Source organism: Ceratotherium simum, chromosome 33, assembly GCF_057802395.1.
Source record: "Ceratotherium simum simum isolate JZ-2026a chromosome 33, ASM5780239v1, whole genome shotgun sequence".
Lineage (NCBI taxonomy): Eukaryota > Metazoa > Chordata > Mammalia > Perissodactyla > Rhinocerotidae > Ceratotherium > Ceratotherium simum.
This window is the reverse complement of record NC_141932.1, coordinates 14,218,089-14,230,166: the sequence shown is the minus strand read 5'-3', so window position 1 is coordinate 14,230,166 and position 12,078 is coordinate 14,218,089. Positions and strand designations below refer to the sequence as shown.

The following is a 12,078-nucleotide window of genomic DNA, read 5'->3' as shown; positions in this document are numbered from 1 at the left end:
TTAAACTTTTTTTTTTCTCAGTGTTTTAGTAGTCCTTCTCTGTTCCTTTCTTCTTCTATACAGAATTGATGGTCACTTTAGTTTGATCTCTGTCTGAAAGCTGTACTCTTAACTCCCCTCCTCCCTCCTTTTATGTTTTTGATATCATATCTAACCTCTTTTTTTGTGTATTTGTATCCATTACTTTCTAATCATGGAAATAGGTAATTTTTCCTATTTGTGGTCTTCTCTTTTCCCCTTAAATCAGTCCCTTTAACATTTGTTGTAGCACTGGTTTCTTGCTGACAAACTCCTTTAATTTTTGCTTATCTGGGAAAATTTTGATCTCTCCTTCCATTTTGAATGATAACCTTGCTGGGTAGAGTATTCTTGGCTGTAAGTTTTTTCCTTTTAGCACTTTAAATATATCGTGCCATTCTCTTCTAGCCTGTAAGGTTTCTGCAGAGAAGTCAGCTGATAGCCTTATGGGGTTTCCTTTGTACGTAACTTGACATTCTCTTGCGGCTTTTAGGATTCTCTCTTTATCTTTAATTCTGGACATTTTGATTATGATGTGTCTTGGTGTGGGCCTCTTTGGGTTTATCTTGTTTGGGGCTCTCTGAGCTTCCTGTACCTGGATGTCTGTTTCCTTCCTTAGGTTAGGGAAGTTTTCATCTATTATTTCTTGAAATAGATTCTCTGCCCCCTTGTCTTACTCTTCTCCTTCTGGGACACCTATAACACGGATGTTAGTGCGCTTGATGTTGGCCCAGAGGTCCCTTAGACTGTCCTCACTCTTTTTAATTCTTTTCTCTTTTACCTGTTCACCTTGGATAATTTCTTCTAGTCTTTCGTCCAGCTCACAGATCCGTTCTTCTGTATCCTCTACTCTGCTCTTGAGTCCCTCTAATGAATTTTTCATTTCCAGTATTGTATTCTTCATTTCTGATTGGTTCTTTTTTATATCTTCCATTTCTTTGTTGACATTCTCACTGAGGTCATCTATTCTTCTCCCCAGATCAGTGAGCATCCTTAACACTCTTAGTTTGAACTCTCTGTTGGGTAGGTTGCTCATTTCTGTTTCACTTAGTTCCTTTTCTGGGGTTTTGTCCTGTTCCCTTACTTGGAATGTATTCTTTTGCCTCCTCATTTTGCCTCTTTCCCTGTGCTTGTGTCTATGTATTAGGTAGGTCAGCTACGTCTCCTACTCTTGGATAGGTGACGTTATGTAAGTGATGGCTTAGGAGGCTTCCAGTGTGCTTCCCTCAGTTCTCAATGTTCCAGGGGTGACCCCTATGTGGGCTACGTGTGTCCTTCTGTTGTGGCCTGTTTGCTCTCCCTGTAGGCGCCCAGGGAGGCTGAGTTATGCTCCTGGCCAGCTGTTGTAATGCTCAGCTGCTTGTAGTTGTTGTAGGCCCTTCAGTCTCTTTATCAGGTGTGGGGAGCCCCAGCACAGTTGGCTGCAAGTTAATACCACATTTGTGTTGCAGTATTTCTTTTAAGTGAGTAGGCCCCCAGTGTGGCAGGTTGTTAGGCTCAGGGCCTTACAATTGCTGTAAGCCTCTAGCCTATTAAGTCTCTTGTCGGCTCTCTGAGGATTGCAGCTGGGTGGGGCTGGCCTCAGGCACAGGAGCACCCAATTCTTTCAGGCTTTGGAAGGTGGGGCAAACCTCCTATGTGGGTCTTTGAGAAGCACAAGTCTTCTGCAGCTGACAAACCCTGCCGCCCACAGGTCCACACACACAGTCAACACAGTCCTGCCCTGTGTGAGCGCCCCAACCTCCCCAAGCGGACCCAGTCTCTCCACGGCGGGAGCCCCACACACTCTGCCACCGCCCCCCACTCTCCACCCTCTCCTTCTGCACACCCTGCCCCGCTCAAGTCGGCTCAGTTGCCAGGCTGCAGAGAATCCAGTCTCCAATCTATGCAGGCCCACAAGTTGCCTGAGGGCTTGTTGTTGGGTGGGGCCAGTCTCTAGGGTGGGCTGCCTGCCCTGGCTGAGCTGGATTAAATCGGTGCTCTAGTGGGTGGGGCAGACCCTGAGCTAGCAGGCCTCAGGGAGAACTCCAATGGCGTCTGTGTCAGCACGCCCACACTGGGCCACAACAATGGCCGCCGCCAATGTCCCAGTCCCTGGAGAGGTCTCCCCCCTCACTGAGATGTACTCAGGGCCTATTAGATGAGTCTCTTTTCACCAAAGCACTGTGCACCTTTCTTTCTGGTGATTTTGGGATGCTTTCTGAAACGGGTGAGTTTGTGCACGGGCCCTTTAAGAGCCAGTTTTAGTTTCTATGAGAACCGGGTTTTCTGGGGGTACTCCGCAATGTTTTAGTAGCAGGCAAAGTCAGATATTATGCCGCTGGTCTTGATTGTGCTGGGTCCACAAAATGCCCACAGTGGGGGCGCTCCCCGGCTCAGGGCCCCGCGCCTCCAGGGAGGGCTGCATACCTGTGAGTTGCTCCCAGCGGCCGTGAAGCTGGCGGCTTGTGAAGGCAGTGTTTTTCTCTCCAGAAGGGAGTCTCTGCCTCGTCCACCTCAGTTAGGATTGTCCGTTGTTGCAGGAGTTCCTCTTACCCAGTTTTCAGTTCTGTCTCAGGGGTAATTTTTCCACGAGTAGTTGTAAATTGGCTGTGTCCACGAGAGGAGGTGAGTTCAGAGTCTGCCTACGCCGCCATCTTGACTCCGCCTCTCTGCCTAAGATTGCTTTCTTAATTTCTCTTTCAGGTATTCATTGTTAGCGTACAGAAACACAAGAATTTCTGTTGATTTTCATCCTGTAACTTTACTAAATTCATTTATTGAGTTCTACCAGTTTTTTTTGTAGACTCTTTAGGGTTTTCTATATACAAGATCATGTTGTCTGCAAATAGAGATAATTTTACTTCTTGCTTTCTGATTTGGATGACTCTTTTTGTTTTCTTGCCTAATTGCTGTGGCTAGGACTTCCAGTACTATCTTGAATAGAAATAGTGAGAGTGGACATCCTTGTCTTTTTCCTGATCTTAGAAGAAAGTCTTTTCACTATTGAGTTTGGCGTTAGCTATGGGCTTGTCATATATGACCTTATTATTATGATGAAGAACATTCCTTTTATACCTGATTCATTGAGTTTTTATCATGAGGATGTTGAATTTTGTCAAATGCTTTTCCTGCATCTACTGAAATGATCATATGATTTTTATCCTTCACCCTGTTAATGTGGTGTAGCATACTAATGTTTTGCATATGTTGAACCATCCTTGCATCCCATGGAGTATGATCCTTTTAATGTGCTCTTGAATTCAGGTTGCTATTATTTTGTTGAGGATTTTAATCCTCATCTATATTCATCAGGAATATCAATCTGTAGTTTTCTTATAGTGTCCTTATCTGGCTTTTGTAGTAGGGAAATGCTGACCTCGTAAATGAGTATGGGAGTGTTACCACCTCTTCAATTGTTTTGTAATTTGAGAAAGCTTGGCATTAATTATTTCTTTAACGTTTGCTAGAGTTTACCAGGAAGCCATCTGGTGACGGGCTTTTCTTTGTTGGGAGATTTTTAATTACAGAATAATTCTCGTTACCTGTTATTGGACTATTCAGATTTTCTATTTCTTCATGATTCAGTCTTGGTAGGTTGTATGTTTCTAGAAATTTATCCATTTCTTCTAGGTTATCCAAATTTTGGTGTGTAATTGCTCATAGTAGTTTCTTATGATTCTTATTATTTCTGAGGCACCTGCTATAATGTCTCCTCTTTCATTTCTTTTGTTTCTTTGAGTCTGTGCTGTTTTTTTTTCTCTTTGGTTTAGCTAAAGGTTTGTCAATTTTGTTAAATAAAAAAATCTCTTATTTTCATTAATCTGTTCTAATGTTTCTGGTATGTATATCATATTTTTCCTCCTCTGGTCTTTGCTATCCCCTCTTCTGCTAACTCTGGGCTTAGTTAATTCTTCTCTTTCTAGATTTTTGAAGTGTAAAGGTAGGGTTTTTTTTTTGAGAACCTTCTTTTTCTTATTGTAGGCATTTTTAGCTATTATCTTCCCTCTTAGAACTTCTTTTGCTGCATCCATTAAGTTTTGATATGTTGTGCTTCCATTTTTGTTTATTTCATATTTTTTAAAATTTCCCTTTTAATTTCTTCTTTGACCAATTGGTTGTTCCTTCCTCCTGGATTCAATTTATTTATTCATAAAGGATAACTTAAACTAGTTCTCTCACAACAAAAGTATAAATTCCCTCAGTATTTTGCCTGACAATGTCTTTTATTATCCTCATTATTGAATGACAGTTTAACTGAATAGAATTCTCAGTTGATAATTAATTTCCCACTACACTTTGGCATTAAGAAGGCCTTGGGCATGGTAGAGAGCCACTCAAAAGTATAAAATAGTTAAGGTACGAAGCATAGAGTGAGAAGACTTACCTCCTTTGAAGGTAATATAAAATATAGAGAAAGGCAATTTTCAAGGAAATGTGCCTGAGAATTTCCTACACTGATGAAATGTCAGTTGAAGGAACCACACCTAACCTCACAAAGAATTATTAGAAATAAATCTTCACCCAGTCTCTAGGAAAGCTGTAGTGGAAAAAAGGAAAGAAAGTCTTAAACCAGAGCAAAGACAGATAATTTCCAAATGAACAATAATTACAATAGCAACAATGAAGGCAAGAAGAAAGAAAAACATGTTCAAGGGCTATGAAAGTGACCCATCAACCATAAATTCTAAACACTTAACAGATTAGGGGCAGCAAGAATACCATCCCTCAGGCCACATGGCTCTCTGGACAGGATCTCTTTAGAGACCCATGAAAACTGGTCCAGATCTTCCTCCAACGGAACAAGGCTCATTACAGGATAAGTACATGATGTTGGATAATAGTTTTCCACCCTTACTCTCATTCATTCAGTAAATAGTACAGGCCCAAATGTGCCAGACATTGTGCTATTAACTGTGCCCAGAGAGGGAACATAATAGATAGATCCCTGCTTTCAAAGACTTTTTAATACACCCCCTCTTTCTGCCTCCCCAATATTCAGTGCCATATGGATCCTGGTTTGACCATACTCATGGCTGGATGTCCATGAAAGGGAAGGAGAACTTCCTGATACTGAGTTATGAAGAGTTGAAACGGGTAACTATGATTCTTATGGTTAGCACACACCCTCTCACCATCTTCACTTCTCTAACTTCCCTCAATTCCTCTGTGACACTTTTCCCATCCTCAGTAAAAGTTTAACCTTGTGAAAGTCATTAGGAGTGAGACTAGCTCCCTGTCTTCACTACCCTGCTTCTGGTTGACACTGCTCCGTTCCCTGCTCTCTTTCTTCATGTGTTCTTTCTGTTCTATCTTCCAACATCTAAAAGTCTTTTTTCATGCACCAAGACAGAGTACAATGGCTTATACTCACACTGGCAATGCTTCTAAATTTTCTAGGGGTAGGACACATGGTGCTGCTGATAACCTAGTGGTGGAGGGGATTGTGGAGAAGATGGGACTGGGTGGAAACAAGCTTGTTTCAAGAGATGTGTCCAACTGTGTAACTACCCATATCGACTGATAGAAGAAAGATCAAGTCATGAAATCAGTCTGTGTAATTATTCTGACAAGCCAAGTACTAGACTGAACAGTGATAGTCAAGAAAAGCTGTCAGATTATGCTCAAAACCAATAAGGGTGATTAAGCCATTGGAAGAACTTTACATATTAGTGGTATCCTGTATAAAAGAGAAAACAATGTAAACACAGGCTTTTGCTTTTGAGAAACATTATTTCCTGTCATCTTCCTCTGGATACTTCTGTCCAATCCTCTATGATCTCCACGAGAATTTCATTTTCACCAAGAAGCCTTTTGTAACAAGTTTAGCTACCTCAGGAACATGCTCCCACACCTTCCGGTACTTATGCTTTCAAGACACAAAATGGACATCTATTGTAGTAATTTCTACAGTTGTGTGTTTTCTTGTTAGATCATAATGAAAGCTCATGGGATAAAGAAACATTTTAAAGCATTACAACTCTCAGAGGAAGATCTACAATTCAAAGCAGTCTTTCTTGGTATAAAATTCATTTTATTATAATTTCCTAGGATCGTGTGCCAAGTAATATTATTTGACTTAATTTACAAGAAGATGTTATGAAACTCTATCTGTTATTCAAATGTTAGTTATGGAAAATGGTATTATTTAATGGCACAGCCAGGATTTGAATTCAATCCCTTCAGTCTCTGTCAAGTTCTCCCTAAACCTCTCTTGCTTAATCCTGATCATAATCGTATAGAAGACTTTCTAAAAGTCTCTTTAGAAAACCCAGGCCCTGTGTTTATTATTAAGGCTTCCTGAACTCAACTATACTGGGAAATCCATGTGGATCCTGCATTTTTTTCATCCTTTGTGCTCTTTCCTCTTTACCTTTTCCATGTCTTCCCTCTAGTCACATCCAACTGAATCACTTCTCTCTTCTCACATTATTCCCCTCTTCCTCCCGACCTCCTCCTTATCCTCACATTATTGTTTCTCCTTCTCACCTCCTTTCCTATGTTTTTTCTCTTTCATATCCTCTCTCTTGGTTTTTCTTCTTCTAGGACAGAAGAAGCAACACAGAGAAGATCTGCCAATTCCTGGGCAAGAAATTAGAACCAGAAGAACTGAACTCCCTCCTCAAGAATAGCTCCTTCCAGGTCATGAAAGAAAACAAGATGTCCAATTATTCCCTCCTGCGTGGTCAGTATTTAGATGAGAAGAATGGATCGATTCTGAGAAAAGGTAAAAGAAAATGCTCAGCCTTCAAAATCTATCAGTATGTGTGGAAGGCATTCTGGTGTTTACCGTAGGACACTAACAGTTGGGATGAGGGAGTGTTTGAATTTATCAACTCTCATTGCTCATCATCTTTTCAGATGCCCTTATCAGGGAGTCTCTTTTCATGGTACTGATGTGGGCTGAAGAAAGCCCACATTTGGAGAAAGTTGATTAGGACTGCAATGGTCATCTGACTTATGTGAGGTCATTCAGATTCTCTCTCCTCAGGATTTGATATGAGGCATATCCCTTCTACAAACACTGACCAGGTTAATTCACTACTCCAGCCAACTTGCCAGCTGAGATTGACCTGAGAAATGAGGACACGATTGGGGATGGTCATGTTGGTCCTACCCCTCTTGTGACTTAGCACGTCTTTAACAAAGAAATGTATAAAGAATGACTCAACTGAGAAAAGGCTAGAGAAGATACTTTTCACTTAGCTGAGAGCCTGTCTTGCTCTCAGACATTGGAAGGCTCCTGTGATGAAAAATAATCATGTCCATATCCTTGGGTCAAGATGGATGAAGAGTGTCTACTGCATGGAGCAGGAGCTCATTTTCCCAGAGCCCCATGGTTCAAATATATCCAGGATGGTACTTTATGGAAGGAAGAAATTAAGTGATTCAAAAGACTTCAAGGTAGTGGTGGCTGCACCTAGGGCAGAGGGGGACATCTGGAACATCAAGCCCACGAGGCTCATTCTTTTTTTTAAAATTTTTTGTTTATTGCAGTAACATTGGTTTATAACATTGTAAAAATTTCAGGTGTACATCATTATACTTCTATTTCTGCATAGATTACATCATATTCAACACCCAAATACTAATTACAACCCATCACCACACCCATGTGCCGAATTATTCCTTTCGCCCTCCCCCCTCCCCCCTTCCCCTCTGGTAACCACCAATCCAATCTCTGTCTCTATGCGTTTGTTTATTGTTGTTATTACCTACTACTTAATGAAGGAAATCATATGGTATTTGACCTTCTCCCTCTGACTTATTTCACTTTGCATAATACCCTCAATGTCCATACATGTTGTCACAAATGGCTGGATTTCATTGTTTCTTATGGCTGAGTAGTATTCCATTGTGTATATATACCACATCTTCTTTATCCAAAAACTGTAAAAAGAGACAAAGGGCATTACATAATGATCAAGGGAACAATCCAACAAGAGGATATAACACTTGTAAATATCTACGCACCCAACGTAGGGGCACCTAAATATACAAAGCAATTATTAACAGACATAAAAAGAGAAATAGACAGTAACACAATAATAGTAGGGGACTTTAGCAGTCCACTTACACCAACGGATAGATCATCCAAACAGAAGATCAATAAGGAAACATTGGCCTTAAATGACACACTAGAACAGATGGACCTAGTAGATATATACAGAGCATTCCATCCAAAAACCGAAGAATACACGTCCTTTTCAAATGCACATGGAACATTCTCCAGGATTGATCACGTATTAGGCCACAAAACAAGTCTCCATAAATTTAAGAAGATTGAAATAATACCAAGGATCTTTTCTGACCACAACAGTATGAAACTAGAAGTCAACTATAGGAAGAAAATCAGAAAAGCCACAAATACATGGAGATTAAACAAAGTGCTACTGAACAACGACTGGATCAACGAAGAAATCAAAGAAGAAATCAAAAATTACCTGGAGACAAGTCAAAATGAAAATACGACATGCCAGAATTTATGGGATACAGCAAAGGCGGTTCTAAGAGGGAAGTTTATAGTGATACAGGCCTATCTCAACAAACAAGAAAAATCTCAAATAAACGATCTAACAATGCACCTAAAGGAACTGGAAAAAGAAGAACAAAGAAAGCCCAAAATCAGTAGAAGAAGGGAAATAATAAAAATCAGAGCAGAAATAAATGAAATAGAGACCAAAAAAAAAAAAAAGAAAAAATTAATAAAGCCAAGAGCTTGTTCTTTGAAAAGATCAACAAAATTGACAAACCTTTAGCTAGACTCACCAAGAAAAAAAGAGAGAAGGCACAAATAAATAAAATCAGAAATGAAAGAGGAGAAATTACAATAGACATCTCAGAAATACAAAAGATTATGAGAGAATACTATGAAAAGCTATATGCCAACCAATTCGACAATCTGGAAGAAATGGATAAATTCTTAGACTCATATAACCTTCCAAAACTGGATCAAGAAGAAGTAGAGAATTTGAATAGACCAATCACCAGTAAGGAGATCGAAACAGTAATCAAAAACCTCCCCAAAAATAAAAGTCCAGGACCAGACGGCTTCCCTGGTGAATTCTACCAAACATTCAAAGAAGACTTAATACGTATCCTTCTCAAACCCTTCCAAAATATTGAGGAGGGGGGCAAGCTCCCTAACTCATTCTATGAAGCCAACATTACCCTGATACCAAAACCAGACAAGGACAACACAAAAAAAGAAAAATACAGGCCAATATCACTGATGAACATAGATGCAAAAATCCTCAACAAAATACTAGCAAATCGCATACAACAATACGTTAAAAAGATTATACACCATGATCAAGTGGGATTTATTCCAGGTATGCAGAGATGGTTTAACGTTCGCAAATCAATCAGTGTGATTCGCCACATTAATAAAGTGAAGAATAAAAATCACATGATCATCTCAATAGATGCAGAGAAAGCATTTGACAAGATACAGCATCCATTTATGATAAAAACTCTGAATAAAATGGGTATAGAAGGAAAGTACCTCAACATAATAAAGGCCATATATGACAAACCCACAGCTAATATCATCCTCAATGGTGAAAAACTGAAACCTATCCCTCTAAGAACAGGAACCAGACAAGGATGCCCACTCTCACCACTCCTATTTAACATAGTACTGGAAGTCCTAGCCAGAATAATCAGGCAAGAGAAAGAAATAAAAGGGATCCAAATTGGAAAGGAAGAAGTGAAACTGGCACTATTTGCAGATGACATGATTTTATATATAGAAAACCCTAAAGAATCCACCAGAAAACTTTTAGCAGTAATAAACAAATATGGTAAAGTTGCAGGATACAAAATCAACATACAAAAATCAGTTGCATTTCTGTACACTAACAACGAAGTAGCAGAAAGAGAAATTAAGAATACCATTCCATTTACAATTGCAACAAAAAGAATAAAATACCTAGGAATAAACTTAACCAAAGAGGTGAAAGAGCTGTACACAGACAACTATGGTATATATACACAATGGAATACTACTCAGCCATAAGAAACGATGAAATCCAGCCATTTGTGACAACATGGATGGACATTGAGGGTATAATGCAAAGTGAAATAAGTCAGAGGGAGAAGGTCAAATACCGTATGATTTCCTTCATTAAGTAGTAGATAATAAGAACAATAAACAAACACATAGGGACAGAGATTGGATTGGTGGTTACCAGAGGGGAAGGGGGGAGGGAGGAGGGTGAAGGGGATGATTCGGTACATGTGTGTGGTGATGGGTTGTAATTGGTATTTTGGTGGTGAACATGATGTGGTCCATGCAGAAATAGAAGTACAATGATGTACACCTGAAATTTTTACAATGTTATAAACCAATGTTACTGCAATAAACAAAAAAAAAAACAAAAAAAAAAAAAGAAAACTATGAAACACTGCTGAAAGAAATTGAAGAAGACACAAAGAAATGGAAAGATATTCCGTGCTTGCTCTTGGATTGGAAGAATTAACATAGTTAAGATGTCCATACTTCCTAAAGCAATCTATAGATTCAATGCAATCCCTATCAAAGTTCCAACAACATTTTTCACAGAAATAGAACAAAGAATCCTAAAATTTATATGGAACAACAAAAGACCCCGAATAGCTAAAGGAATCCTGAGAAAAAAGAACAAAGCTGGAGGTATCACACTCCCTGATTTCAAAATATACTACAAAGCTATAGTAACCAAAACAGCATGGTACTGGCACAAAAACAGACACACAGATCAATGGAATAGAATTGAAAGCCCAGAAATAAACCCACACATCTATGGACAGCTAATCTTTGACAAAGGAGCCAAGAACATACAATGGAGAAAAGAAAGTCTCTTCAACAAATGGTGTTGGGAAAACTGGACAGCCATATGCAAAAAGATGAAAGTAGACCCTTACCTTACACCATACACAAAAATTAACTCAAAATGGATTAAAGACTTGAATGTAAGACCTGAAACTATGAAACTTCTAGAAGAAAACATAGGGAGTACACTCTTCGACATCAGTCTTAGCAACATATTTTCAAGCACCATGTCTGACCGGGCAAGAGAAACAATAGAAAAAATAAACAAATGGGACTCCATCAAACTAAAAAGCTTCTGCACAGCAAAGGAAACCATCAACAAAATGAAAAGACAACCTAACAATTGGGAGAAGATATTTGCAAACCATACATCTGATAAGGGCTTAATCTCCAAAACATATAAAGAACTCATGCATCTCAACAACAAAAAAACTACCAACCCAATTGAAAAATGGGCAAAAGACCCGAACAGCCATTTCTCCAAAGAAGATATACAGATGGCCAACAGACACATGAAAAGATGTTCAAAATCATTAACTATCAGGGAAATGCAAATCAAAACTATAATGAGATATCACCTCATGCCTGTCAGAATGGCTATAATTAACAAGACAGGAAACAAGATGTGTTGGAGAGGATGTGGAGAGAAGGGAACTCTCATACACTGCTGGTGGGAGTGCAAACTGGTGCAGCCACTATGGAAAACAGTATGGAAATTCCTCAAAAAATCAAGGCTAGAACTACCATATGATCCAGCTATTCCACTGCTGGATATTTATCCAAAGAACTTGAAAACACCAATGCATAAAGATACATGCACCCTTGTGTTCATTGCAGCGTTATTCACAATAGCCAAGACTTGGAAGCAACCTAAGTGCCCATCAAGGGACGAATGGATAAAGAAGCTGTGGTATATATACACAATGGAATACTACTCAGCCATAAGAAACGATGAAATCCAGCCATTTGTGACAACGTGGATGGACATTGAGGGTATTATGCAAAGTGAAATAAGTCAGAGGGAGAAGGTCAAATACCATTTGATTTCCTTCATTAAGTAGTAGATAATAACAACAATAACCAAACACTTAGAGACAGAGATTGGATTGGTGGTTACCAGAGGGGAAGGGGGGAGGGAGGAGGGCGAAAGGGATAATTCGGCACATGTGTGTGGTGATGGGTTGTAATTAGTATTTGGGTGGTGAACATGATGTAATCTATGCAGAAATAGAAGTATAATGATGTACACCTGAAATTTATACAAAGTC

General features: G+C 39.4%; 1 protein-coding gene across 2 annotated transcripts in view; it reads left to right on the top strand.

Annotated features, from left to right (window-relative positions):
• Nucleotides 1-12,078, top strand: part of LOC147912834 (sulfotransferase 2A1-like) — a 31,531-nt gene that overhangs the window by 18,086 nt on the left and 1,367 nt on the right. Inside the window, exons 4-5 of one of the 2 annotated variants that reach the window (XM_087421445.1) lie at nt 5,000-5,094; nt 6,544-6,724. In XM_087421445.1, coding sequence (XP_087277571.1) covers nt 5,000-5,094; nt 6,544-6,724 — 276 coding nt within the window. Of the gene's footprint in view, nt 1-4,999; nt 5,113-6,543; nt 6,725-12,078 lie in introns of both variants that reach the window. The other variant, XM_087421446.1, reaches the window with a different exon arrangement.